Source organism: Nomascus leucogenys, unplaced genomic scaffold (assembly GCF_006542625.1).
Source record: "Nomascus leucogenys isolate Asia unplaced genomic scaffold, Asia_NLE_v1 Super-Scaffold_241, whole genome shotgun sequence".
In the NCBI taxonomy this organism is placed as follows: domain Eukaryota; kingdom Metazoa; phylum Chordata; class Mammalia; order Primates; family Hylobatidae; genus Nomascus; species Nomascus leucogenys.
Window position 1 is genome coordinate 1,639,951 of NW_022095767.1, and position 27,423 is coordinate 1,667,373.

The 27,423-nt window shown below is 54.8% G+C and overlaps 2 protein-coding genes across 4 annotated transcripts; one reads left to right on the plus strand and one right to left on the minus strand.

The window, feature by feature from the left end:
* Positions 1 to 2,921: 2,921 nt before the first annotated feature.
* CRB3 (crumbs cell polarity complex component 3) lies at positions 2,922 to 6,286 on the plus strand. 3 transcript variants are annotated; one of them, XM_003281571.3, is made up of 5 exons: positions 2,922 to 3,431; positions 3,679 to 3,854; positions 4,620 to 4,693; positions 5,530 to 5,673; positions 6,018 to 6,286. In XM_003281571.3, exons 2-5 carry the CDS (start codon positions 3,773 to 3,775, stop codon positions 6,087 to 6,089), a joined length of 372 nt encoding a protein of 123 aa, XP_003281619.1. In that variant the 5' UTR covers positions 2,922 to 3,431; positions 3,679 to 3,772; the 3' UTR covers positions 6,090 to 6,286. The 3 variants fall into 3 exon arrangements, with proteins under 3 accessions (XP_003281619.1, XP_030663745.1, XP_030663744.1); XM_030807885.1 differs by having other exon boundaries at positions 2,922 to 3,294; XM_030807884.1 differs by having other exon boundaries at positions 2,922 to 3,854.
* DENND1C (DENN domain containing 1C) lies at positions 6,277 to 23,450 on the minus strand. Its single transcript, XM_003281570.4, has 23 exons — positions 23,378 to 23,450; positions 21,762 to 21,826; positions 21,634 to 21,677; positions 21,444 to 21,493; positions 18,928 to 19,047; positions 18,771 to 18,840; positions 17,059 to 17,139; positions 16,899 to 16,964; positions 16,754 to 16,807; positions 16,537 to 16,647; positions 15,523 to 15,623; positions 15,392 to 15,437; positions 15,170 to 15,271; positions 14,960 to 15,085; positions 12,606 to 12,710; positions 10,828 to 10,918; positions 10,687 to 10,727; positions 9,673 to 9,744; positions 8,995 to 9,039; positions 7,916 to 8,023; positions 7,648 to 7,715; positions 7,304 to 7,511; positions 6,277 to 7,188 (listed from the first exon to the last, which is right to left on the minus strand). Exons 1-23 carry the CDS (start codon positions 23,392 to 23,394, stop codon positions 6,574 to 6,576), a joined length of 2,406 nt encoding a protein of 801 aa, XP_003281618.1. The 5' UTR covers positions 23,395 to 23,450; the 3' UTR covers positions 6,277 to 6,573.
* Between the last annotated feature and the right edge of the window lie 3,973 nt (positions 23,451 to 27,423).

The window sequence follows — 27,423 nt, forward strand, 5'->3', positions numbered from 1 at the left end:
CCTACTACTAGTTTCAGGAGCAGTTTCTCGATCCACCATTAGGGGGAAGGGAGCCCAGACCACTTGACAGCGAATAATCATAACAAAAGCTCACTTTGATTCAGTGCTTTGCACATGCCAGGGCTTTTACTCACCTCTCGCGTCGTCCTTGCCAAAACCCTATAAGGTAGGTGGTACTGGCGTTCGCACTTTGCAGATAAGGAAGCGGAGGTTAAGTCATTCTCCCCAGTCCTGATGACCACTAAGGGGCAAAATAGGGGTTTAAAGAGATCTGGGATATTTAACCATCACTCTATACCCTAGAAGGAATTAATTATCTTTTTTTTTTTTTTTTTGAAACGGAGTTTCGCTGTTGTTGCTCAGGCTGGAGTGCAATGGCGCGATCTCGGCTCACTGCAACCTCCGCCTCCCGGGTTCAAACGATTCTCCTACCTCAGCCTCCCGAGCAGCTGGGATTACAGGCATGTGCCACCACACCTGGCTAATTTTGTATTTTTAGTGGAGACAGGGTTTCACCATGTTGCCCAGGCTGGTCTCGAACTGCTGACCTCGTGATCCACCCGCCTCGGGCTCCCAAAATGCTGGGATTATAGGCGTGAGCCACCGCACCCAGCCGTGAGTTTTGTATGTTTATTAGAGACGGGGGTTTCACCTGGGGGCCAGGCTGGTCTTGAACTCCTGATCGCAGATGATCCTCCCACTTCAGCCTCCCAAAGTGCTGGGATTACAGGCGTGAGTCACCGCGCCCGGCCTGGCCTAATTATTCTTTAATCATCACTCGTTACCCAAGGGTTCCTCAGGAGGGGGTCTTGTTATTATCATCATCTATTATCCAAAGATACAGCATTGGCCAGGCTCGGTGGCTTAGGCCTCTAATTCTAGCACTTTGAGAGGCTGAGATGGGAGGATCGCTTGGGGTCAGGAGTTTGAGACCGGCCTGGGCAATATAACAAGACCCCCATCTCTACAAAAAATAATAATAATAATAATAAATTAATTTAAAAAAAGAGAGAGAGAGAAAGAAAACAAAGATACAGCTGTGAGGGCACATTTGGTTCACTCCCAGCCTCTGCCTAGACAGGTGTGCTGGAACAGGTGTGCCCCAGACAAATGAGTCTCTTCTAAGAGGCTCCCTAGCAGAGGTTTTCATTCACAGTTGTTCCTTGCAGGTACCATACAGCATGGAGAGATACAGAGGTTTTTTTCCATGTAAGTGCCCCCAAATAGGTGTTTTCTCACAGATACATCCTTGACAAGTGGGCCTCAGTATATGGGAGCCCCTGCCCTGATGGTTTTACCCACAGATGTGTGTCAATGTGAGTGTGCCCTGTGCAGATGTTCCAAGTTCTTCCCCTCACTTGAGCTCAATTCCATACAGGTGTTCCTCCTACAAGGTGCTTTCTCTTACCTCACAGGTATGTTTCTGAACAGGTTTCCCTCCACCCATGAATGCATTCTACAGTCTCCCGCCCCATAGGTGTGTTTCAGTTAAGTATACACCCATCTGGGTATGTTTCCATATAACCGTGTCCCATACAGGTCTATGTAAATGCAGGTGTGTCTCATACGGGTATTTACAAGACACTGACACCCAGGAATTCCCCAATACAAGTGCTGTACATTTTGTAGGTGAGCCATGCAGATGTGTTCCTAAAACAGGTCTATTCCACATCAGAGTGCCTTAGTTAGCTGTTTGTGATGATAATGCAGGCATGTTCTATAGAGATATTGTCCACCCTGGTGGTATGTATCCATTTGGTTATATTTCTTTTCTTTTCTTTTTGACAGAGTCTTGCTCTGTCACCCAGGCTAGAGTGCAGTGGCATGATCTCGGCTCACTGCAACCTCCGCCTCCAGGGTTCAAGCGATTCTCCTGCCTCAGCCTCCCAAGTAGCTAGGATTACAGGCGCCCACCACTACAACAGCTAATTTTTATATATATTTTTAGTAGAGACGGGATTTCACCATCTTGGCTAGGCTGGTCTCGAACTCGTGACCTCGTGATCCACCTGCCTCGGCCTCCCAAAGTGCTAGGATTACAGGCGTGGGCCACCACGCCTGGCCTTGGTTATATTTCGTATAGCTGTGATTCAATGCAGATTTTTTTTTCTTTTTATGAGATGGAGTTTCACTCTTGTCACCCAGGGTGGAGTGCAATGGCACAATCTCAGCTAACTGCAACCTCTGTCGCCTGGGTTCAAGCAATTCTCCTGCCTCAGCCCCCCGAGTAGCTGAGATTACAGGCGCCTGCCACCACACCCAGCTAATTTTTGTATTTTTAGTAGGGACAAGGTTTCACCATGTTGGCCAGGCTGGTCTGGTCTCGAACTCCTAACGTCAGGTGGTCCTCCTGCCTAGGCCTCCCAAAGTACTGGGATTACAGGCGTGAGCCGCTGCACCCGGCCATCTGTTTTCTGTATGTTCTTATATGTGAACACCCGTGCAGTTGTCTTCTGTACAGGTTTGGTTCCACACAGGTGTTCACCGTACAGGTGTTTTTTTCTTTTTAAAAATTTTTTTAGAGATTTAAAATTTTTTTTAGAGACAGGGTCTCACTTTGTCACCCAGGCTGGAGAACAGTGGTACAATCATAGCTCACTCACTGTAACCTCCACTCCTGGGCTCAATCGATCCTCCCACCTCAGCCTCCCAGGTGCGTGCCATCACATCCGGCTAATTTTCTTATTTTTTTGTAAATATGAGGCCTCCCTCTGTGGGCCATGCTGATCTCCAACTCCTGGCCTCAAGTGATTCTCTTACTTCAGCCTTTCAAAGCGCTGGGATTACAGGATCACGCCACTGCCCCCGGCTTATTTTCTTCTTACTATTTATTTATTTATTTATTTATTTATTTATTTATTTATTTATTTATTTTGTAGAGAATGAGGCCTCGCTGTGTTGCCCAGGCTGGTCTCGGACTCCTGGCCTCAAGCAATCCTCTTGCCTCGGCCTCTCAAAGTGTTGGGATTACAGGCGTGAGCCATTGCGCCTGGGCAGGTGCTTTTTCTCATTAAGCGCTCCCCATCCAAGTCTGCCCTAGGCAGGAATGCCTCGTGCACGGGTACATACAGACCCCGTGCGTCTCCACACCTGTGCGCTCCTACAGATGTGCTCGCAATGCAGGTGTGAGGTGCCCCTCACACCTGCGCGCTTCCGCGGTCTTCCTCCTCGCATCCCCATTAAGGGACTGGGGTCCCGTTACAGGTGCGCCCGCAGCGCGGCCCCGCCCCCTTCTTGACTCCGCCCTCTCAGTGAGGCTCAGGTGCACAAGCCGGAAGTGCGCTCTCCTCCCAGGTGAGTGACTAAACTTTCCGGGTCACGTGAGCGGGCGGAGCCGGTGGGATCGGACCCAAAGAACGACCGACGGACCGAGGGTTCGAGGGAGGGACACGGACCAGGAACCTGAGCTAGGTCAAAGACGTCCGGGCCAGGTAGGAAGGCAGGACGCACCGCTAGGCCTGCCCCCTCACCCTTCCACCCTACGCGTCCCGTCCCGTCCCGTTCCTTTCCCCAGCCCAGGAACGCGCTCCCGGGAGTTAATCTTTAATCGCTGACCTCTGGCGGCTGGGGCGGGGCGGGACTCATGGGTGCCCTGGCGCCAGTTGTCTCTCCTGTGGGCCTGCGCCCGGGTCCCGACCCCGATCCCAACGCCCGGGCCTCTCCTTCTCCTGTCCCCAGGTGCCCCGTCGCAGGTGCCCCTGGCCGGAGATGCGGTAGGAGGGGCGCGCGTGAGAAGCCCCTTCCTCGGCGCTGCCAACCCGCCACCCAGCCCATGGCGAACCCCGGGCTGGGGCTGCTTCTGGCGCTGGGCCTGCCGTTCCTGCTGGCCCGCTGGGGCCGAGCCTGGGGGCAAAGTAGGTACCAGCTGAGAGCGCTGGGGGGAGGGGTCCGGATTCCTGGATCTCTGCTGGGGACGTGGCTTAGAAGCGCTGGGTATCTGGGGCGCAGAGACGGTCAAGAATTGGGGAACGGGAAAGAAATACCTTGGGGAGGGGTCTACAGGGTTAGGGCTCGGTGGGATTAAGATTTCGAGTTTCTTCCTTGGACACTGGGAATTGGTCTAGGAGACCTGAGTTCCCCAGCGAGGTGGAATTGTGTGTTGGAGTGGGGGCTCCTAAGTAGGACTTGGGGGAGGTAAGGGCTGCGTACCTGAGTCTTGGTATCGTGCAGGTGTTTTGGGGTGAACTGGGAGCTGGGAGGAGGCCTGCCGAGTCGGGTGGACCCGGTTGGCTGAAGGTGTAGACCCCAGCCATTCAGTCTTAGATTTGTTTTGGGAGCCTGTGGGGAGGTGTGAGTCAGACACTCCAGGGAAAAGCTAGGCCCGTCCAGATCCTTAAGGGCCCAGGGCCGAGTGGTGAGTGTGGGAGGGTTGGACTTCCAGACACCCTACTGGGCTCTGCTGGGCTGGGTGGGGGGGTGGGGGGTGTCCGGAGGAGCAAACACCCGAGGGACAGGTCCTACCTGCAAGGCACCCACAGTCTCTTTGCGAATGAAAGGCAGAGTTTGAATTGGGACCTGCTTGGGGGGAGGTGAAGGGGAATGCCCAAAGCAGGTGCAGATGGGTGGGGATGGGAGGGAAAGATGGAGACTCATTTATTCTCTGCCTTCACCCTCCACAGTATCCACCACTTCTGCAAATGAGAATAGCACTATTTTGCCTTCATCCACCAGCTCCAGCTCCGATGGCAACCTGGTGAGTTGGAGGTATATGTGGGAAGATGGCAGCAAGGATGTTATCCAGGAGTCACACGTATAGCATGTAGAGAGGACTAGTCACCCCCTTCCCCCAGAGGTGGCAGGTCAGGGTGGCTTTGGAGAGCTCTAAGTAGGAGAGACCTGAAGTCTTAGACCAAGAAGACTAGGAGACCCTGGAGGGAGTGGGCAGGAATACTGTAGCTGTCAGATGTGGGGGCTCTCAGGTGGGTGGGGGAGCAAGGAGCTCAAACTTGGTAGATGTGATGAAAGCAGGAGTCCCGGCCGGGCGCAGTGGCTCACGCCTGTAATCCTAACACTTTGGGAGGCTGAGGCAGGCAAATCATGAGGTTAGAAGTTTGAAACCAGCATGGCCAACATGGTGAAACCCCGTCTCTACTAAACATACAAAAAATTAGCCAGGTGGGGTGGCACACACCTGTAATCCTAGCTACTTGGGAGGCTGAGGCAGCAAAAATCGCTTGAGCCCAGGAGGCGGAGGTTGCAGTGAGCCGAGATTGTGACACTGCACTCCAGCCTGGGCAACAGAGCAAGACTCTGTCTCAAAAAAAAAAAAAAAAAAAAAAAAAAAGCCAGAGTCCCAGACATGGCGGGTGCTTGCGAGGGGTGTCCTGGACATGGCAGGTGGTGGGGAGCCTTGGCACCGCAGACAAGGTAGACAGGGATCCAGGTAGCCCCAGTGTGGGGATCAGATCACCAAAAGTGGCAGGTGTGTGTGTGTGTTGTGGGGTAGGGGGTGATGAGGGGGATGCCATTCAGGTGGAGGTGGACAGGCTACCCAGGCTCAGGTGATTCACACCTGTCCCCTCTCTGCAGCCTCAGGAGGCTGTCACTGCTATCATCGTGGTCTTCTCCATCTTGGCCGCCTTGCTCCTGGCTGTGGGGCTGGCACTGTTGGTGCGGAAGCTTCGGGAGAAGCGGCAGACGGAGGGCACCTACCGGCCCAGTAGTGAGGAGCAGGTGGGTGCCCGTGTGCCACCGACCCCCAACCTCAAGTTGCCGCCGGAAGAGCGGCTCATCTGAACGCTGGGGCCTGCTGCAGCCACCAACACTGCCCAGGACTGCGGGTTGCTGGCTTGTACACCGCAGCTGCCACCGAGACACCAGCCTCTGATGGCTCAGGAGGACTTGTGGGGAGAGGCTGGGGGCACCCACCTGGTGGGCTCTGTGCAGCATGTTGCCTCTGCTTGGCTGTGCCTGCAGCTCAGGGTGCTGGGGCTCGGGACCCACCCCCCCGCCGCTTGCAGAACCAACTTTTCTCTGTGTGTCCCACAGGCCCCACAACACCCTCTCCTTTCTTTCAGTTCTCCCATGCAGCCGAGGCCCGGGCCCCTCAGGACTCCAAGGAGACGGTGCGGGGCTGCCTGCCCATCTAGGTCCCCTCTCTTGCATCTGTCTCCCTTCATTGCTGTGTGACCTTGGGGAAAGGCAGTGCCCTCTCTGGGCAGTCAGAGCCACCCAGTGCTTAAGAATAGCAGGGAAGAAGGTACTTCAAAGACTCTGCCCCTGAGGTCAAGAGAGGATGGGGCTATTCACTTTTATATATTTATATAAAATTAGTAGTGAGATGTAATAAAAGCTTTATTGGTGTGTTTGAGCTCGTGGGAGCATTAGCTGAGATGGAAGTGACAACTGCCGAGAGGAATTGTAAGGTTGCCAGGATTCTAGAGGACCAGGAGGCTTCCTGGAATTCCCTGCTAGAAGCCAGTTAGAGAGGCTGCTCTTAGAGGGACAGAGATGGGTGGGATGGATTTCTGAGCAGGGCGAGGGCACCAGAGAAATTCACCAGGAAAAAAAACAGCTTTTTTGGGCTCTTGTGGCTTTATTGAGGGACTGGGGTCTCTCCTGGACCCCTGATTCTTAGCCCTCAAAGCACTTCTTAAGATCAGCGACTCTGGGCCGGCTGCTGGGCTGGGGCTTTTGCCAGTTGCTGGTGGGTATAGCAGGGGAATTCGGGGCTCCTGGTTCCTCGAGTGGCTGGAGGTGAGTGTGCTCTGCTGGCAGGGCCTTGGGAGGCTGGGCTCTGGGGTCCTCCAGAGAACTGGGGTCTGAGGAAGGATCAAGGGGCTGGGACGTCCAGGCTACATCAAAGTTGGGCTTTGTGAGGGCCAGAATTTGGGGGCTTTCTGGAGGGCTGGGCTCAGTGGGTGCGGTGGAGAGCCAGGAAGTGGGGTTTTCCTGGGCTGTAGAATCTTCAGCTGCCTTGTGGGAAGGGGCGAGATGAAGAATTAGGGGCTCTGTGAGAGGAGAGGGTTCGGGGTCCCCCCAGCTGCTTGGGTCTGCAGAAGCTGTTGAGGACTGGGATGGAGAGGTGACTTCTTGGTCGGACTCTGAGGGTATCAGCTGGGACCTGGGGTCCTTTGAAGAGCTGGTGGCATCCAAAGACGAGGCGTTTTGCAGGGATGGCAGGGACAGGGGCTGGGGCTCCGGCTCTGGTAGTTTCTTATCGTCTGGTTGCCATCTTGGTATGTTGGGCTAGGTGAGATGGATAGGGAAGTTGTGGCTTTTAGATGGCAGAGGGGCTGGCAAGTTGGATGGACCATTAGGGGAAGACTTGGAGTAGGGCTGGGGGAGTGGGCGAGGCTCTCACCAGGCTGAAGCAGCTGTCCAGGTCTCCTCTGTGACAGCAGTCTAAACTCTGGCTCGGTCTCAGGCTGCCTGCGCTCTTGGCTCCCACGCGAAGACTGTCCAGAATCTCGCTCAACAAATCCAGTTCTTCTCCAGACCCCAAGAAGCTGCTGTCCAGAGCTTCTTCTGCCCACGGGCACCCCTCATCCTCAGGGCTCAGCGGGGGTGTCCTGGGTGAGGATGGGCAGGCTCAGATATTTGCCCAAGAACCCCAGCCCTGGTCAGGCTGCTCTGGAGTTTGGGGACCCTCCTCCCCATCAGTCCTGGCCTCCCACTTTCAACACTGCTGTTCCCTTTTTGCCTTACCCCGCCCCTGGGGGCTCGGAAGGTCCCTCTTCCAGCCGGTGTCTCCTGCTGGGGCGAAGGGGCCGGTTCTGCAAAGGATGGGGGCGATAGGACCTCAGGAGGCTGCAGAATCGGGGGACTGAGGCTTGCTGGAGAAGGGTGAGTGTGAAGTGGGTGCCACATATCAGGGGAGTTGAAGAAGGAGGTGAGATGTCTGGATGGGGACTGGGATGGGTGGAGGATTCAGTGATAATTCCAGGTGTGTGCATGGCGGGAGGGGCGCTCTCACCTGTCCAAAGTGCTGAGTGATTGGGAGGCGTTGCTGCAGGCGGTCTGAGCGGCTGGTGAGGGCTGGGGCCCTCAGAGAGCCCCCCCTCTGCAGGACAGAGTCCCCATCCTAGGAAAAGAATGCATGAACTGGGAATCTCTGCCACAGAGTCTCCCACCACCCCCTATCATTGGTCTTTAGTTAGTCTTTTTTTTTTTTTAAATGAAGCTTCACTCATGTTGCCCAGGCTGGAGTGCAGTGGTGCCATCTTGGCTCACTGCAACCTCTGCCTCCCAGGTTCAAGCGATTCTTGTGCCTCAGCTTCCCAAGTAGCTGGGATTACAGGCGTGTGCCACCATGCCCAGCTAATTCTGTATTTTTAGTAGAGATGGGGTTTCACCATGTTGGTCAGGCTGGTCTAGAACTCCTGACCTCAAGTGATCTACCTGCCTCAGCCTCCCAAAGTGGTGGGATTACAGGCATGAGTTACCCGCTCCCAGCCAGTCTTCTTCTTCTTCTTTCTTTCTTTCTTTTCTTTTTTTTTTTTTTTTTTTGAGACAGTCTCCCTCTATCACCCAGGCTGGAGTGCAGTGGCATGATCCCAGCTCAGTGCCCTCCACCTCCTGGGTTCCAGCAATACTTGTGCCTCAGCCTCCCTAGTAGCTAGGATTACAGGTGCCCACCACCACACTTGGCTAATTTTTGTATCTTTTTTAGTAGAGACAGGGTATCCCCATGTTGGCCAGGCTGGTCTCAAGCTCCTGACCTCAAGTGATCCGCCCTCCTCGGCCTCCCAAAATGCTGGGGTTACAGGCGTGAGCCACTGTGCCCGGCCACAGTCTTTTTTTTTGAGACAGGGTCTCTCTCTGTCACCCAGGCTGGTGTGCAGTGGCGCTATCTCAGCTTAATGCAACCTCCGCCTTCTGGACTCAAGCAATACATATTCAGCTAATTTTTAAATATTTTTTTGTAGAGACAAGGTCCCACTATATTGCCCAAGCTGGTCTCAAACTCCTGGGCTCAAGCAATCCTCCTGCCTCGGCCTCCCAAAGTGCTGGGATTACAGGGGTGAGCTACTGCACCCGGCCGGTTGATCTTACCTTATACATTAGAAGGCTCTGCACCCCCTTCAAGCCACTCTTGGCCTATAAAGGAATGGAGAGAGAATTACCCAAGGGTGGTGGGATCCTGGGCATTTGAGAGCCCAGCCTTCTGTCCCCTAAGATAGCTTTATTTTGCCAACTGCATGTCTCAAATATGTTCACCACCCCCCATACACCACCTAAGAAGTCAATGCAAACTTTCACCCCTTTCACTAATATAAAATGAGTATTCCTGGAGGAAGTCATCCCCAGAGAAAATGGGGAGTGGCAAAGCAACAGGGCAAGGTGTTCCTGTTTCAAAGCGGTAAAGAACAAAATCGCACGGACAATTCTGAGCTGCAAAAATTGGCCCCAGGAAACTTCTGAACTTGGGAGAAAAAAGGCATAACCTGGAATTGTAGCATCCTAGGACAAAGAATGTTTGTCAGCTAATCTTGGCTGTCAATTTTAAAGGGGTGGGGGGTGGGGGGTAGGATTCCAACAAAAATGAGTATAATAAAAAATAAAAGGGGGAAGAGTTGTTAATGGTTTAACTGCTGGTTCAGTTCTGATTAAATCATTTGTGTTGAAAGTGTCTGCCAGGGTCAAAATACTCCATTCTTGGGAGGTCAAAATGTCCTCTGTCCCCTCCCCCTCTTCACGCCAGCAAGAGTGGCCTGTCCAGCTCAGCCTCACCGAGCGGTACATGTTCTTGACGGCTGGTTGGGTCTTGGCCTTGACTGAGTGCAGGAGAGCACCACCACCTTTCTGCAGGAGAGGAGACACCAAGGGGGAGAGGCTAGGGCCAGATCCCACCTCCCCATCCCAGGTTGTGTGATGCCAATCAAACCCCTTTCCCTCTCTGAATCTCCATTTTTTCACCTCTATAAATGAACGTGATCGTAGTCATGACCCTACCTGGTGACTTGTGGAATTAAATTAATCCAATGAGACACACTTAAGTGTTTTGTTTTTGTTTTTTTTGAGATGGAGTCTCAAAGAAGAGTTGTTTTTTGTTTTTGTTTGTTTTTTTGCTGAGATGGAGTCTCGCTTTGTCACCCAGGCTGGAGTGCAGTGGTGCCATCTCGGCTCACTGCAACCTCCACCTCCCTGGTTCAAGTGATTCTCCTGCCTCAGCTTCCCAAGTAGCTGGGACTACAGGCACCCGCCACCATGCCCGGCTAATTTTTGTATTTTTAGTAGAGACAGAGTTTCACCACGTTGGCCAGGATGGTCTCGATCTCATGACCTTGTGATCCGCCCGCCTCGGCCTCAAACTCCTGACCTCAAGCAATTCATCTGCCTCAGCCTCCCAAAGTGCTGGGATTACAGGCACGAGCCACCATGCCCAGGCAACAAAGTGGTTTTTGAGACAGGGTCTTGCTCTGTCGCCCAGGCAACAAAGTGGTTTTTAAGACAGGGTCTTGCTCTGTCACCCAGGCTGGAGGGCAGTGGTGCGATCTCGGCTCACTACAACCTCCACCTCCTGGGGCTCAAGCCATCCTTCCACCTCAGCCTCTCGAGTAGCTGGGACTACAGCTACACCTAGCGAATTTTTTATTTTTTTTTTCAGTAGAGATGGGGTTTCGTCATGTTGCCCTGGCTGGTCTCAAACTTTTGGTCTCAGCAATCCTTCTGTCTCCACCTCCTAATGTGTTGGGATTACAGGCCTAAGCCAACACCCGCAGCCTATTGTTCTGGTGGTCTTACCTTTAGATTGTCGGCCCAGAGCTGATAGGATCGAAGGGCCCCTGGGGTAAGGAGAGAGTGTGGTGGTCACCGAAGGCTGGCTGAGGCTGGGGGTGCTGGTAGCGGGTGGGGGGGGACCCAGGGGCTGGACTCAGGGCTCACCTGAGGAGGCCCCGCAGCCAGTGATCTCCTGCTCGAATTGATCTGAGAAGCCCTCCCCCTTGTTGAGCTTCTCCAGTCGGGCTTCGATGAACTGGGGTGGGGGACAGTAAATCAGAAGCAGCAGGAGACACATCTGAATGCCAGCACTTCGCAGCCTGCCTGCTGTCAAGATGTAGAAGCCATCTCTGGCCTCCAACCTGCCTACCCCCAAGCACCTGGGAAACTGGAGCCCACTTTATTTTTTATTTTTATTTTTTGAGATGGAGTCTCGCTCTGTTGCCCAGGCTGGAGTGCAGTGGCATGATCCGGGCTCATTGCAACCTCCGCCTCCCAGGTTTAAGTGATTCTCCTGCCTCAGCCTCCCAAGTAGCTGGGATTACAGGCATGCACCACCATGCCCAGCTAACTTTTTTTTTTTTTTTTTTTTTTGAGACGGAGTCTCGCTCTGTCGCCCAGGCTGGAGTGCAGTGGCGCAATCTTGGCTCACTACAAGCTCTGCCTCCCAGGTTCACGCCATTCTCCTGCCTCAGCCTCTCCGAGTAGCTGGGACTACAGGCGCCCGCCACCACGCCTGGCTAATTTTTTGTATTTTTAGTAGAAACGAGGTTTCACCGTGATCTCGATCTCCTGACCTCGTGATCCGCCCGCCTTGGCCTCCCAAAGTGCTGGGATTACAAGCGTGAGCCACCGCGCCCGGCCCCAGCTAACTTTTATATTGTTTTTAGAGACAGGGTTTCCCCATGTTGGCCAGGCTGGTTTCGAACTCCTGACCTCAGGTGATCCATCTGCCTTGGGCTCCCAAAATGCTGGGATTACAGGCGTGAGCTACTGTCCCCGGCCCAGAACCCACTTTAGGAGCCAGAGATCCTACCTTCTCCTCCCTCCCAGAGTCAAGACCTGTCCCCAGGGACCAAGCCCTGCCCCTTTCAGGGACCCAGAAATTCATTTCTGCCCCCTCTAGAACTACCCACCCGCTCTCAGTGAACCAAGAGTAGGTGGACCCCATCTTTAGGGATCTTGTGGTCCAAGCTACCTTCTCCCAGGGGCCTAGAAGTCCAGCCCTATGTGCTACCCCTCCCCCCATATCCCTAGGACTCAGGAAATCCTGGGATTTCACAGTCAGGACCCGTCCCCTCTGGAGTCCAGCTTGGACCGCCACCCCAGTCCCAGAAAGACACCTGCTTAGGGACCTGTGAATTTGGTCCCACCCCGATTTCCCTCAGGGACCTAGGAGTAGGTCTTGTCCCCCAGGAACCCAGGAGTTGGGGATCCCAAGTTTTTGTTTTGTTTTGTTTTGTTTGAGACAGTCTCGCTCTATCATCCAGGCTGGAGTGCAGTGATGTGATCTCGGCTCACTGCAACGTCTGCCTCCCGGGTTCAAACAATTCTCCTGCCTCAGCCTCCTGAGTAGCTGGGATTACAGGCACACGCCACCATGCCCAGCTAATTTTTGTATTTTTAGTAGAGATGGGGTTTCACCATATTGGTAGGGCTAGCCTCCAACTCTTGACCTCGTGATCCACCTGCCTCGGCCTCCCAAAGTGCTGGGATTACAGGCATGAGCTACCGTGCCCGGCTGGGGGCTCCCATCTTTAGGAATCCAGGAGTTCAGTCCTTCCCCACTTGGGAACCCTGGAGTAGGGGATCCTGCTGGACTGTCTACAGCTATACCCTCAGGGACCCAGGAGTCTGCCCTCAACCCTGCCAGTTCAGACAAGCCCTCGGGGACTCAGCAGTCCACCTCCAGTCCCAGCTGGACCCTCGGGGCTCTGGCATACCTGTTTAAACAGCTGCAGGTGCACAGCCCGCCGGTGGAAGGCCTGCAGAGGTGCCCCAGGCCTCTGGGCCAAGAAGGCTTCTTCACTGAAGGTCACTGGCTGGCCCTGGAAGAAGCGTTGGAGTTCTGAGCTCCCTGGGGTGCTCCTGGCCCTCCCTCATTCTACCATATATTTATGTAGCAAACACTGATTAGGCACTTGCTGTGTGTCTGACCCTGTGTGGGGCCTCATGGATGGCAGGGAGGACTTAAGCTGTTTTTTGTTTGTTTGTTTGTTTGTTTTGTTTTTTGAGATGGAGTCTCGCTCTGTCTCCAGGCTGGAATGCAGTGACGTGATCTCAGCTCACTGCAACCTCTGCCTCCAGGGTTCAAGCGATTCTCCTGCCTCAGCCTCTTGAGTAGCTGGGACTACAGGCACGTGCCACCATGCCCAGCTAATTTTTGTATTTTTAGTAGAGACGGGGTTTCACCATGTTGGCCAGGTTGGTCTCGATCTCTTGACCTCGTGATCCACTCGCCTTGGCCTCCCAAAGTGCTGGAATTACAGGTGTGAGCCACCGTGCCCAGCCCTGTTTTTTTTTTTTTCTTTCATTTCTTTTTTTGAGTCAGTGTCTCACTCTCTCACCCTGCTGGAGTGCAGTGGTGTGATCTTGGTTCACTGCAACCTCTGCCTCCTGAGCTCAAGCGATCCTCCCACCTTAGCCTCTAGAGTGGCTGGGACCACAGGTGCACTCCACTACGCCGGCTAATTTTTATAGTTTTTGTAGAGACGTGGTCTCACTATGTTTCCCAGGCTGGTTTAAACTCCTGGGCTCAAGCAATCCACCCACCTTGGCCTCTCAAAGTGCAGGGATTACAAGTGTGAGTCACCGACCCGGCTGATTTAAGCGTTTATCTCGAGTAAGGTGGAAGCCCCGGAGGGGTGTGGGCGGGGTAGGGGGGATATGATCTGACTCAGGTGTTCACAGGTGACCTCTGGCCACCGCAGGGAGGACAGACTCTGGGAGATAAAGCAGAAGGCTGCTTGCAGGAGGCGGGGCACGGTGGATCACACCTGTAATTCCAGCACTCTGGGAGGAGGAGGTGGATGGGTCACCTGAGGTCTGGAGTTTGAGACCAGCCTGGCTAACATGGTGAAACCCCATCTGTACTAAAAATACAAAAAATTAGCCAGTGTGGTGGCGCATGCCTGTAATCCCAGCTATTCGGGAGGCTGAGGCAGGAGAATTGCTTGAACCCGGGAGGTGGAGGTTGCAGTGAGCCGAGATTGTGCCACTGCACTCCAGCCTGGGCAAGAGAGTGAGACTCTGTCTCAAGAAAAAAAAAAAAAAAAAAAAAAGAAGAAGCCTGCTTGCGGGCATTAATTTTAGGCAAACAATGAGAGGGTCCAGACGAGGGTGGAGACAGAGGAAGTGGGTGGTCTGTGTGCAGATTCAGGATGCAGAGATGACAAAAACATCAGATGCTCAAGTGATACTGGAACCCCCCAACAATTTTACAGATTGGTTGTGAAAAACAGGGGAGGGGGCTTCAGAGATCAAGGCCCTGGCTTCAACATTCACACACTGTGAGACTTCTCCAAAGCCTTGGTTTCCTCATACGGAAAATGGGACTATCACAGTATCCATCTCAAAATGTTATGAGCATTAAATGAGATAATAGCAGTAGTAGGAGCTAGCATTTATTGAGTGCTTGCTGTATGTCAGGTACGATTCAAAGTGCTGGGAAGATGCTGATTCACTGATTCTAATATCCTTCTGGGTGGCACTATCGGGGTCCCATTTTACAGAGGGGCAAACAGAGGCACAAAGTAAGCACTCCATTAATGCTACCTATCATTATTATTTTTTAATTAAAAAAAAAATAGAGACGGTGGCTGGGCATAGTGGCTCACACCTGTAATCCCAGAACTTTGGGAGCCTGATGCGGGCAGATCACCTGAGGTCAGGAGTTCGAGACCAGCCTGGCCAACATGGAGAAACCCCGTTTTTACTAAAACTACAAAAATTAGCTGGGCATGGTGGTGCGCACCTGTAGTCCCAGCTACTCGGGAGTCTGAGGCAGGAGAATCGCTTGAACCCGGGAGGCCCTCCAGCCTGGGCAACAGAGTGAAACTCCGTCTCAAAAACAAACAAACAAACAACAACAACAACAACAAATGTGGGCGGGGGTCTCACTGTGTTGCCCAGGCTGGTCTTGAACTTCTGGGCTCAAGCAATTCTCCCATCTCGGCCTCCCAAACTGTTGGGATTACAGGCGTGAGCCACTGTGTCCGGCCACCTACTGTACCTATCATTATATTGCGATTCATTCAGGAACCCACGAGACCTCTCCCGCAACGTCCCCGCTGCTCACCGGGCTGCAGACGAGTGCGTCGCGGTAGCCCCCGAAGAGCAGGGCCTGGGCTTTGAGGAAGAGACGGGACACCCCTTCCCCGGGGGCCAGGGCGACCTTCCTGAGCCGGAGCCTCAGCAGGGACACCTGAAGCACAGGGGAGTGGCCCTGAGTGGGCAGGTGTGGGGGCCTCGCCTCCCAGGGCAGGAAGGTGGGAGGGGCGACACTGACCACGTCTGGAGGCAGCGCCTGCACATCGTTAAAGGTCGTCTCCAAGGTATTGGCGTCCACGTTCAGCACCACGACGTCCTCCAGGGCTTTTTCTCGTACTCTCTGCGGAAAAGCGGGGCCGGCCGCTCAGAGCCCGAGAGTCCTTGGCAGAGGAGGGCATCGGGGGGTGTAGAGGGAGGGGGAACCCTCACGTCCCCGCCGTCTGAGTAGATCCGCGCTCACCTCGGCGAGACTGGCGTGCACTCCAATGAGGTAGGGCATGGGCGCGCTGCGGACCGAGGGGACGGGGTCATGCAGGCACCGCCCCCAGGGCCTGCCCCCAGGCCCTGCCCCTCCCAGCTGCCCTCGCTCACCAGCAGTAGTCCAGCAGGTGTGGGGGCAGCGTGGGGATCAGCACGTGCTCCCAGCGCATGGGGTACAGGAGCGCGCAGGACGCGTGGACGCACGAGGTCAGCTGGAGAGCGATGTCGGGGCGTGGAGTCAGGGCCTGGACCCTCTAGCGCGAGGGTCTCTTCCAGCTGCATTTCCCACGTCCCCAGTCTCCTGTTCCCCCTCCCCATCCACTGCTGGATAATGAGTGACAACTCGAATCCCTTTAGAAATCATGTGGAGACCAGGAATTTGGCCACTTACAGTGCTTTAAGCGGGTGAAGCCAGGACTCATACCGTCCTGATCCCTCTCTCTAAGGGGCGCAGTTAACAGGCAACACCCCTGAGTCTTCCCCCATGCATATAGAGCAAGGACTGAGCCTCCACTGACTCCACCCCGAAAGAGGTGGAGCTATAACGTAGCCCGCCCTTGTCTCGCCCCAGGGGTGGAGCCACGACGTAACCCCACCCAAAGAGGTGGAGCCGGAATGCAATCATTTGACCCCGCCCCTAGGGGTGGAGCCAGTCTCCACCTCTGCCTTTGACCCTGGGTTTCAGGGTCCCTGGGAGTATGGGTCTCTAGTTTTTTGGGCCCCTGGTTATCTGAGTCCCTGTGTTCCTAGGTCCCTGAGTATTCGCGTCCCTGGGTCCTCAGATCTCTGAGTCCCTGAGTCCCTGGGTCCCTGGATTCCCATGTGTATAAGTCCCTAGTTCTCAGTGTCCCTGAGGGTCCGGAGGGGGTGGAGCCAGACCTGTTGTGGCCCATAGTGGGTGGAGCCTGAGCACAGTACTCCCAAAAAGGAGGAGCTGCAGCGCAGCCCCCTCCCACGAGGGCGGGGCCAGAATTCAACTCTCCGAGACCTTCGAAGGGGCGGAGCCAGGACTTCGCCCTCAGGTCTCACGCAGTGGGGTTAGAGCCAGGAATCAGCCCCGCTGTCCCGCCCCCCAGGGCGGAGCCAGGCCCTGCTCCCATCCCGGCCCAGCGGACCCCGCCTCACGGTGCTGAGTTTGCTGGCGGTGAGCAGGACCCTTCTCTCGGCCAGCAGCGCCGCGAACAGCCCCACGATGTTCTCGTCAGTCACGGCCACCACCAGCTCCGTTAGGTTCCTCTGAGGATCAGAGAGTCGCGCTGGGCGTGGACGGGCCCCTGGATCTTGCATCCCCGGTCCGGGTTTCGGGACCTGCTCTCACCCCCAGAGACCCCTCCCCACTCACGTTCTCGGGGATGGATGGCAGGCGGCCGGAGTCCGGGGCCACGAAGCAGGAAAGCTGGTGGGGGTATTGGCAGGGGGAATCAATCAGTCAGGAGGCTGGCCTCACCTGGACCCCCCACCTTCCAGGGTCCCCGAGCCCGGCTCACCGGCTTGCTATTTCCCCGGGTAGGGGGTGGGATACCCTGCCCGCTGGAGACCGTCACTCCGCTGCCCTGGGGAAGAGGCACGACTCTGTGGTCATCAGGGCTGGGACGCAGCCTTCCCATCCACCTAAGGTCCAGCGCCCAGGGAGTGGGAGCTACTCACCAGCTCAAGCCCCACTGAGGCCTGGGGCCCAGACAGGGACTGCTGAAACAGATTTTGAAGAAGTTCCTCTGCCTCGGTGACCTGGGTAGGACGTGGAGGGGCGGGGGTGGCTGAGCCAGGTGTGGGGTTTGGGGATTCCAAGGGCTATGACTACGCTTGAGTGGTCTGGGAGGAGCCAAGGGCTCAGGTCAGTCCTGGGAGTTTTTTTTTTTTCTTTCTTTAAAAGAAATTAAGATAATAATAATGATAATAATAATAATAATAATAATAATAGAGACAAGGTCTCCCTATGTTGCCCAGGCTGGTCTTGAACTCCTGAGCTCAAGGGATCCTCCTGCTTCGGCCTCCCAAAGGGCTACAGTTACAGGCGTGAGCCACCGCGCCCGGCTTTTTTAATTTTTTTTTTTTTTTTTTTTTCAGACGGAGTCTCGCTCTGTCGCCCAGGCTGGAGTGCAGTGGCGCAATCTCGGCTCACTGCAAGCTCTGCCTCCCGGGTTCACGCCATTCTCCTGCCTCAGCCTCTCCGAGTAGCTGGGACTACAGGCGCCCGCCACCACGCCCGGCTAATTTTTTTGTATTTTTAGTAGAGACAGGGTTTCACCGTGGTCTCGATCTCCTGACCTCGTGATCCGCCCGCCTCGGCCTCCCAAAGTGCTGGGATTACAAGCGTGAGCCACCGTGCCTGGCCTAATTTTTTAATTTAAATTTTTCCTTGTAGTTCGGGCGCAATGGCTCACGCCTGTAATCTCAACCCTTTGGGAGGCCGAGGCGTGTGGATCACCTGAGGCCAGGAGTCCGTGACCAGCCTGGCCAACATAGTGAAACCACGTCTCTGTTAAAAGTACAAAAAAAAAAAATTAGCTGGGCTGGTGGGCCGCGCCTGTAGTTCCAGCTACTTGGGAGACTGCGGCAGAAGAATCGCCTGAACCCGGAATGCGGAAGTTGCAGTGAGCCGGGATCGCACCACCGCACAGCCTGGGCGACAGAGGAAGACTTCATCTAAAAAACAATTTTTTTTTTTTCTTGAGACAGGGTCTTGCTCTGTCCCCCAGGCTGGAGTGCAGTACTGCGATCATAGCTCACTATAGCTTCGAACTCTTGGGCTCAGTTGATCCTCCCACCTTACTCTCCTGAGTAGCTGGGACCACAGGTGTGCGCCACCATGCCTGGCTAATTTTTTTGTTTTTTTTTTTGAGACGGAGTTTCGCTCCTGTTGCCCAACCTGGAGAGCAATGGCGCGATCTGGGCTCACTGCCACTTCTGCCTCCCGGGTTCAAGCGATTCTCCTGCCGCAGCCTCCGAGCAGCTGGGATTACAGGCATGTGCCACGACGCCCGGCTAACTTTTTTTTGTGTGTGTGTTTTTAGTAGAGATGGGGCTTCACCATGTTGGTCAGGCCGGTCTCGAACTCCTGACCTCAGGTGATACGCTCGCCTTGTCCTCCCAAAGTGCTGGGATTACAGGCGTGAGCCACTGCACTTGGCCAATTTTTTTTTATATTTTGTAGAGACGGGGATCTCACTATGTTGCCCAGCTGGTCTCAAACTCCTGGGCTCAAGGGATCCTCCCACCTCGGCCTCCCAAAATGCTGGGACTACAGGTGTGACACAGTGTGCCCTGCCAGGCCTGGGAGATCTGAGAGGGAGGGGTTGGGAGGTTGGTGGGGGTGGGGGCTGGGACTCCCACAGGAGTGAGAGAGGGGCTGGTCTCACTTGGTCCTGGGCTAGTAGGTCTCCCACTGTGTTCAGTAGCTTGTAAAACACCTCGAACCAAGGCAGGTGGCTGTGGAGAGAGGAGACAGGTTCCACGAAGTGTCCCTAGGCCTCGGCCTTTCCCATCCGCCCCTCCTCCAACCCGCATATCCCGCACCTGAGGATGCAGAGGCAGCTCTGGGTACCCGCCCGCAGGCGGCAGAAACCAAATCTGCGGTTGCCGGCAAGGTCTGTGAGGGCGAAGGTGAAATGCTGCACGGCGGGGCTGGGGGGCTCCCTGGAGTGGGAAGGGCTGTTAGAGAGACCTGGACATCCCAGCTGTCTGAGGATGTCCCCCCTCCCCAACAAAGCTCCTGGGACCCTGAGTGTATGGGTCTCTAGTTGTCAGGATCCCTGAATGTCTGGGGCCCTGGGTCTCAGAATCCCTGGGTCCCAGAATCCCTGGGTCCCTGAATCTCTGGGTCCCTGGATCTCTGTGTCCCTAAGTCCCTGGGTCCCTGAGTCCCTGGGTCCTTGAGTCCCTAGGTCCCTGGGTTCCTGAGTCCCTGAGTCCCTGGATCTCTGGGTTTCTGGATCTCTGGGTCCCTGAATCCCTGAGTCCCTGGGTCCCTGAGTCTCTGGGTCCCTGGGTTCCTGAGTCCCTTAGTTCCCTGGGTCCCTGGGTCCCTGGATCTCTGGGTCCCTGGATCTCTGGGTCCCTGGATCCCTGGGTCCCTGAATCTCTGAGTCGCTGGGTCCCTGGGTCCCTCAATCTCTGGGTCCCTGAATCTCCGGGTCCCTGAATCTCTGGGTCCCTGGATCTCCGGGTCCCTGAATCTCTGGGTCCCTGGGTCCCTGGATCTCCGAGGCCCTGAATCTCTGGGTCCCTGGATCTCCGGGTCCCTGAATCTCTGGGTCCCTGGATCTCCGGGTCCCTGAATCTCTGGGTCCCTGGATCCCTGGGTCCCTGGATCTCTGAGTCCCTGGGTCCCTGGGTCCCTGAATCCCTGGGTCCCTGGATCTCTGGGTCCCTGAATCTCTGAGTCCCTGGGTCCCTGGGTCCCTGAGTCCCTGGGTCCCTGAATCTCTGAGTCCCTGGGTCCCTGGGTCCCTGAGTCCCTGGGTCCCTGAATCTCTGAGTCCCTGGGTCCCTGGGTCCCTGAATCTCTGGGTCCCTGAATCCCTGGGTCCCTGAATCTCTGGGTCTCTGAATCTCTGGGTCCCTGGATCTCTGGGTCCTTGAGTCCCTAGGTCCCTGGGTTCCTGAGTCCCTGAGTCCCTGGATCTCAGAGTTTCTGGATCTCTGCGTCCCTGAATCCCTGAGTCCCTGGGTCCCTGAGTCTCTGGGTCCCTGAATCTCTGGGTCCCTGAATCTCTGAGTCCCTGGGTCCCTGGGTCCCTGAATCTCTGGGTCCCTGGATCTCTGGGTCCCTGGATCTCTGGGTCCTTGAGTCCCTAGATCTCTGGGTCCTTGAGTCCCTAGGTCCCTGGGTTCCTGAGTCCCTGAGTCCCTGGATCTCTGGGTTTCTGGATCTCTGTGTCCTTAAATCCCTGAGTTCCTGGGTTCCTGAGTTCCTGAATCTGTGAGTCCCTGTGTCCCTATGTCCTTGATCCCTGTGTTTCTGTGTCCCTATGTCCTTGATCCCTGTGTTCCTGTGTCCCTGAGTCCCTGTGTCCCTGTGTTCCTGTGTCCCTGAGTCCCTGTGTCCCTGAGTCCCTGTGTTCCTGTGTCCCTGTGTCCATGAGTCCCTGTGTTCCTGTGTCCCTGAGTCTCTGGGTCCCTGTGTCCCTGAGTCCCTGTGTTCCTGTGTCCCTGAGTCTCTGGGTCCCTGTGTCCCTGAGTCCCTGTGTTCCTGTGTCCCTGAGTCTCTGGGTCCCTGTGTCCCTGAGTCCCTGGGTCCCTGTGTCCCTGTGTTCCTGTGTCCCTGAGTCCCTGTGTCCATGAGTCCCTGTGTCCCTGAATCCCTGTGTCCCTGAGTCTCTGTGCCCCTGTGTCCATGAGCCCCTGTGTCCCTAAGTCCCTGGGTCCCTGTGTCCCTGAGTCTCTGGGTCCCTGTGTCCCTGAGTCCCTGTGTCCCTGTGTCCCTGTGTCCCTGAGTCCCTGGGTCCCTGTGTCCCTGAGTCCCTGGGTCCCTGGGTCCCTTGGTCCCTGTATCCCTGGATCTCTGGGTTTCTGGACCTCTGTGTCCCTGAGTCCCTGAGTCCCTGGGTCCCTGGGTCCCTGGGTCCCTGTGTCCATGAGTCCCTGTGTCCCTGAATCCATGTGTCCCTGAGTCTCTGTGTCCCTGTGTCCATGAGCCCCTGTGTCCCTGAGTCCCTGTGTCCCTGTGTCCCTGAGTCCCTGTGTCCCTGGGTCCCTTGGTCCCTGTGTCCCTGGATCTCTGGGCTTCTGGACCTCTGTGTCCCTGAGTCCCTGGGTCCCTGAGTCCCTGGGTCCCTGGGTTCATAGGTTCTTGAGTCCCTGGGTCCCTGGGTTCCTGAGTCCCTGGATCTCTGGGTCCCTGAGTGTCTGAGTCCCTGGATGCTAATGTATATAGGTCCCTAGTTCTCAGGGCTCCTGAGCGTCTGAGTCTCTGAGTCTCAGGGTCCTCGAGTGTATGGGTTTCCAGATGTCTGAGTCTCTAGGTGTTGAGTCCTTGGGGCCCCTGAGAGATCCGAATCTCTGAGTCCTTGGATCTCCCCGCCCTTCCATACCTTTCCACATCAAAAGGGAAGCAGAATTTAGGCACCATCTGCATAGCTTCCTGGAGGTGAAGAAAAGCGCAAACTGCTTGGCCACTGAGGTCGGGCACCACCTCCCTGGGCTCCAGGTCCAAGAAACCGAGTCCCCTCCCCCTGGGAGACTGGTTCTCGCCCTGGGGGAGCAAGGAGCCAGCCTGGATACCTGGTCCCTGAAGTCTGGAGGGAACTGCCGCAGGATGGGGGGATCTGTAGAAGAGAGCGGGTCTCTAAGTTCAGCGACCCAGGCCCACCCTCCCCTCCCACTCCCTCACTCCCAGGCTCCCAACTCACCCTCCTGCAGGGAGGCAGGGCAGGCCGCTTCGAAGAACCAATCAAACACGGCAGGGGAGCCCCCTCTGTGGGATGCAGAAGGGGTCCAGAGACTTGCTTCTATGCATGTGTGGTTGTGTCTGCCACTTTGCGCACAAGTGTGGTTGTGTGCGCGTGTGCCACAAGGTGCGTTGGCATGTGCATGACTCTGGGGGTTTGTGGCTGTGACTGTGTGGCTGTGTGAGGCTCTGTGTGCAGCAGTGTTAATTGTGCACACAAGTACAGGATGGAGTGAGAAAGTGTGACCGTGTGTGTGTGTGGCTGTGTATGATTGTGTGTGGCTGAGTGCATGGCTTGTGTGAGCAGGCAGTGTGTGTGTGATACTGTCTGCTGTCTGCCTGAAAAGATGAGACTGTCCCCTACTTCTGTGGCGTGGGACTGCACAGTTATAAAGGGCAGCCTGTGCAGTCCCAAGCTAAGTGAATGACATCTCTCTCTCTCTCTCTCTCTATCCATCCGTCTGTCTGTCTATCTATCTATCTATCTATCTATCATCTATCTATCTATCTATCTATTTTTTTGAGATGGAGTTTTGCTCTTGTCACCGAGGCTGGAGTGCAGTGGCACAATCTCGGCTCACAGGGACCTCCGCCCCACAGGTTCAAGCGACTCCCCTGCCTCAGCCTCCCTGTAGCTGGGATTACAGGTGCCCGCCACCATGCCCAGCTAATTTTCGTATTTTTAGTAGAGATAGGGTTTCACCATACTGGCCAGGCTGGTCTCAAACTCCTGACCTCAGGTGATCTGCCCGCCTTGGCCTCCCAAAGTGCTGGGATTACAGGCATGAGCCACTGCATCTAGCCATGACATGTATATTTTCTTGTATAGATGTGAGTGTGTGTGCCCGAGCAAGTGAATTACGTCTATATTTTCCTGTACAGTTGTGAGTGTCGCTGGGTAACTGCGTGGGATCCTTGTGGGCTGTCTGTGTGTCTCTGTGTGTGAGACCCCATAGAACCCTGGTGGCTGATCCCACATGTCTCATCAGAGAAAGGAGGGCAGGACACCTAGGTACTTACTGTAAGCCCTGCAATCTCTGCTTTCCTCCTCTGCCCCCATATCAAGCAGAAGATGCAGCCTTGGGCTCAGGGAGAGAGACAGGGAGATCTAGAGGGAGATCAGCTGCACACATACTGTCCTGCCCACTTGCACGCAGTCCCCACCATGAGGTACCCCAGCACTTCACCCTCACACTGACACAAGTCACACACGATCACCCACTCATACCAACACCCAGCCTCCCCTCTGCCCTGATCACCCACCCTGTGGACCCCCTGAAACCATCACTCAAACATACCAAGGACAAAGCTTAGAGGGGTACATGCATTCACAGAGCTATAGACATAATCACAGGAGCTGGATAGAGAGAGAGAGAGAGAGAGAGAGGAGGGGACCGAGAGTGGCCTGTCCCAGAATGGAGGTCATAGCAGAGGCCCACGGAGTATCTGATTCCAGCCACCTGCCCTGGCAGGTCACTGCACCTCCCAGGCCTGCTCCAGCCCCAGCTCCCCTCTGCCCTGGCTCAGGCCTGGCCCGGGAATCTTGTACAAGAGAATGAGGGATGGGGCGGCTCTTACTCAGCTCTGGATTCCATGGTCCCTGCAGGGCCAGCCCAGCGGGGCCCTCTCCCCAGGGGTCCTGGGGGCCTGTGTTTGCTGGGCCCCAAGCCGGCTCAGCTTCCTGTGTGGCTGAGAGAGGAAGTTTAACGGGTGACGTCCCCGGACAGAGGCCCTGCCCCCACCCCCTGTGAGAAACCCAGGCATCCTGCCTGCTAATTATGTTGGGGATGGGTGGGCAATAAGTGGTCAGCCTGGGAAGGCAGACCCCCAGCTCTGTTCCCACCAGGCTGGACTGAGTCTGGTTCCCCCATCGTGCCTGGGCCCTCGTCTCTCCTTCCCCGCTCCACAGCAGCCAAGATTCACAGTCTGTCTATGAATAAAATTCCTACCCGTCTCGTAACTCTTCTTTCCCTTGGTCCATTTGGCCTGGACGGTCACTGGTGGACCACCAGAGGGAGCCACCTGTAAAGTGGACGGTGGGGGGGCCAGGGACGGGGACAAACAGCACAAAGTACAGGCACAGGGACGGACAGACAGACACAGACACACAGTTACACACTCAGGAAGTCACCAGCACAGACAAACCGAGTCCAGAACAGCCAGAGACGACAGACATGGAGAGACAGGGAGTCCTATAGCCGGATCATAGTCCCAGGCCGGGTACAGTGGCTCACGCCTATAATCCCAGCACTTTGAGAGGCCAAGGTGGGAGGATCGCTTGAGCCCAGGAGTTCGAGACCAGCCTGGGAAACATGGCAAAACCCCGTGTCTACCAAAAGCTACAAAAACTATAGCTGGTGGTGGTGGCATGCACCTGTAGTCCCAGCTTACTCAGGCTGAGCCTGAGCCTGGGGAGTTTGAAGCCACAGTGAACCAAGATTGCACTACTGTACTCCAGCCTGAGCAACAAAGTGAGATCCTGTCTCAAAAAAAAAAAAAAAAGAACTTAGTCACAGATACACACCCATTGTGCACAGAAAGACAAGGTAGGCGGATCACTTGAGGTCAGGAGTTTGCAACCAGCCTGGCCAACATGGTGAAACCCCATCTCTAATTTAAAAAAAATACAGGCTGGGTGCGGTGGCTCACGTCTGTAATCCCAGCACTTTGGGAGGCTGAGGCAGGTGGATCATGAGGTCAGGAGTTTGAGACCAGCCTGGCCAAGATGGTGAAACCCCGTCTCTACTAAAAATACAAAAATTAGCCAGGCATGGTGGTGGGCGCCTGTAATCCCAGCTACTCAGGAGGCTGAGGCAGAATTACTTGAACCTGGGAGGCGGAGTTTGCAGTGAGCCAAGATCGCGTTGCTGCACTATAGCCTGGGTGACAGAGCAGGACTCTGTCTCAAAAAAACAAAAACAAAAGCAAACAAACAAAAAATTAGCTGGGCATGGTGGCGTGTGCCTGTAATCCCAGCTGCTTGGGAGGCTGAAGCAGGAGAATCACTTGAATCCGGGAGGCAGAGGTTGCAGTGAGCCGACATCGTGCCACTGCACTCTAGGCTGGGCGAAACAGTGAGACTCCATCTCAAAAACAAAAACAAAAACAAAACAAACAAACAAACAAACAAACAAAAAAACACAGAGAGAGGCAGAGACACAATAAACAGTTACACAGAGACCACAGCCATTGATATAAACAGAATAACAGAGAAATAGACCCAGATAGATGGAAACACACAGCACAGACCTAGCTCAAGTAATAACCAGATATAGATAGATACAGCCAAGACCTGGCCACATGCAGAGAGAGACGCATCTGGACTCACATGACAGCCAGACACTCATGACAGCCCGACACACTCAAGCCATGCTGCAGACTGCGAAAGACACAGGGGCTGGAAGCAGTGGCTCAGTAATCCCAGCACCTTGGGAGGCTGAGGTAGGATTGTTTGAGGCCAGGAGTTCAAGACCAGCCTGAGCAATATAACAAGAACCCATCTCTACAAAAATTAAAACTTTAGCCAGGTGCAGTGGTCCCAGCTACTCCGCAGGCTGAGGCAGGAGGATCCCTTGAGCCCAGGTGGCGGGGGGGTTGTAGTGAGCTGTGATCGTGCCATTGCACTCCAGCCTGGGCAACAGTGTAAGACCCTATCTCCAAACAAACACAGGAACAAACGAAAACAACGAAAAAGACACAGGCACACAGGTGGACAGACGTAGTCATGTTGAGACAGCATATGTGAACATATTTGCAGGCACAAAAACAGAACATGATATAATCAGGGTCACACCTACACATGAAATCCTGCAGATAGACTCAGACCACTGTGTGGTGTGAAAACACCTCGTGGCCGGGCACGGTGGCTCACGCCTGTAATCCCAGCACTTTGGGAGGCCGAGGTGGGTGGATCACCTGAGGTCGGAGTTTGAGACCGGCCTGACCAACATGGAGAAACCCCGTCTCTATTAAAAATACAAAATTAGCCGGGCATGGTGGCACACACTTGTAATCCCAGCTACTCAGGACGTTGAGGCAGGAGAATCGCTTGAACGTGGGAGGCGGAGGTTGTGATGAGCCAAGATCATGCCATTGCACTCCAGCCTGGGCATCAAGGGCAAAACTCTGCCACAGTCATTGGACACATACGGAGTCAGAATCTCGTCAGCCACATCCTCACACAGTCTGATGGACATGTGCTATTGTCCGAATGTGTGTCCCTCCAAAATTCATATGTTGAAACCTAAAGCCCCAAGGCAGTAGTAAGAAGAGCCGAGATCACGCCATTGCACTCCAGCCTGGGCAACAAGAGTGAAACTCCGTCTCAAAAAAAAAAAAAGAGGTGGGGCCTCTGGGAGGTGATGAGGTCAAGAGGTATCCACCCTCAACAATGGGATTAATGGCTTTATAAAAGAGGCTCGAGGCCCAGCGCGGTGGCTCTGGCAGGGTGCAGTGGTTCACACCTGTAATCCCAGCACTCTGGGAGGCTGAGGGGGGTGGACTGCTTGAGGCAGAAGTTTGAGACCAGCCTGGGCAGAATGGTGAAACCCCATCTCTACGAAAAATACAGAAATTAGCTGGGCATGGTGGTGTGCACCTGTAGTTCCAGCTACTTGGGAGGCTGAGTGGGAGGATCGCTTGAACCCAGGAGGCAGAGGTTGCAGAGTTGAGACTGCACCACTGCACTGCAGCATGGGCAAGAGAGAGAGAGACTCTGTCTCAGGAAAATAAAAAATAAATAAATAAATAAAAAGAGGTTTGAGCTAGGTGTGGTGATAGCACCTGTAGTCCCAGCTACTTGGGAGGCTAAGGCGGGAGGATCACTTGAGCCCAGGAGTTCAAGGCTACAGTGAGCGTTGATTGCACCAATGCATTCCAGCCTGGGTGACAGAGCAAGACTCTATGTTTTAAAAAAAAAACAATTAAGGCTGCTATGACAAAATATCTGCAACCTCTGCCTCCCAGGTTCAAGCGATTCTCCTGCCTCAGCCTCCTGAGTAGCTGGGACTACAGGTCTGTGCCACCATGCCCGGCTATGTAGCTAGATACTTGGGAGGCTGAGGCAGGAGAATCGCTTGGACCTGGGAGTTGTAGTGAGCCAAGATTGTGCTATTGTACTGCAGCCTGGGTGATAAGAGCGAAACTCCATCCCCCTACCTAAAAAAAAGAGAGATGGGGTTGCACTCTGTCACCTAGGCCGACGTGCAGTGGCGCCGTCATAGCTCACCGTAGCCTTGACCTCCTGGGCTCAAGTGATCCTCCCACCTCAGCCTCCTGAGTAGCTGGGACTACAGTTGCATGCTACTGTACACACAACTTTTTTTTTTTTTTTTTTTTTTTTTTTTTTTTTTGAGACAGAGTCTCACTCTGTCGCCCAGGCTGGAGTGCAGTGGCGCGATCTTTGCTCACTGCAACCACCACCTCCCGGGTTCAAGCGATTCTCCCACTCAGCCGCCCAAGTAGCTGGGATTATAGGTGCCTGCCACCGCACCTGGCTAATTTTTGTATTTTTATTTTATTTTATTTATTTATTTATTTATTTTGAGACAGAGTCTCGCTCTGTCGCCCAGGTTGGAGTGCACTGGCGCGATCTCCGCTCACTGCAAGCTCCACCTCCCAGGTTT

Bases quoted from the DNA above. Each gene is read 5' to 3' on its own strand.
- CRB3 (XM_030807884.1), top strand. From the start codon at position 3,584: ATGGGTGCCCTGGCGCCAGTTGTCTCTCCTGTGGGCCTGCGCCCGGGT. The intron at 4,694-5,529 runs GTGAGTTGGAGG...CCCTCTCTGCAG, and splicing joins CCAGCTCCGATGGCAACCTG to CCTCAGGAGGCTGTCACTGC. The intron at 5,674-6,017 runs GTGGGTGCCCGT...CCTTTCTTTCAG, and splicing joins GGCCCAGTAGTGAGGAGCAG to TTCTCCCATGCAGCCGAGGC.
- DENND1C (XM_003281570.4), bottom strand. The intron at 10,919-12,605 runs GTATGCCAGAGC...CCCCCACCCCAG, and splicing joins ACCTGCAGCTGTTTAAACAG to TTCATCGAAGCCCGACTGGA. The intron at 7,512-7,647 runs GTAAGGCAAAAA...ATCCTCACCCAG, and splicing joins TCCGAGCCCCCAGGGGCGGG to GACACCCCCGCTGAGCCCTG.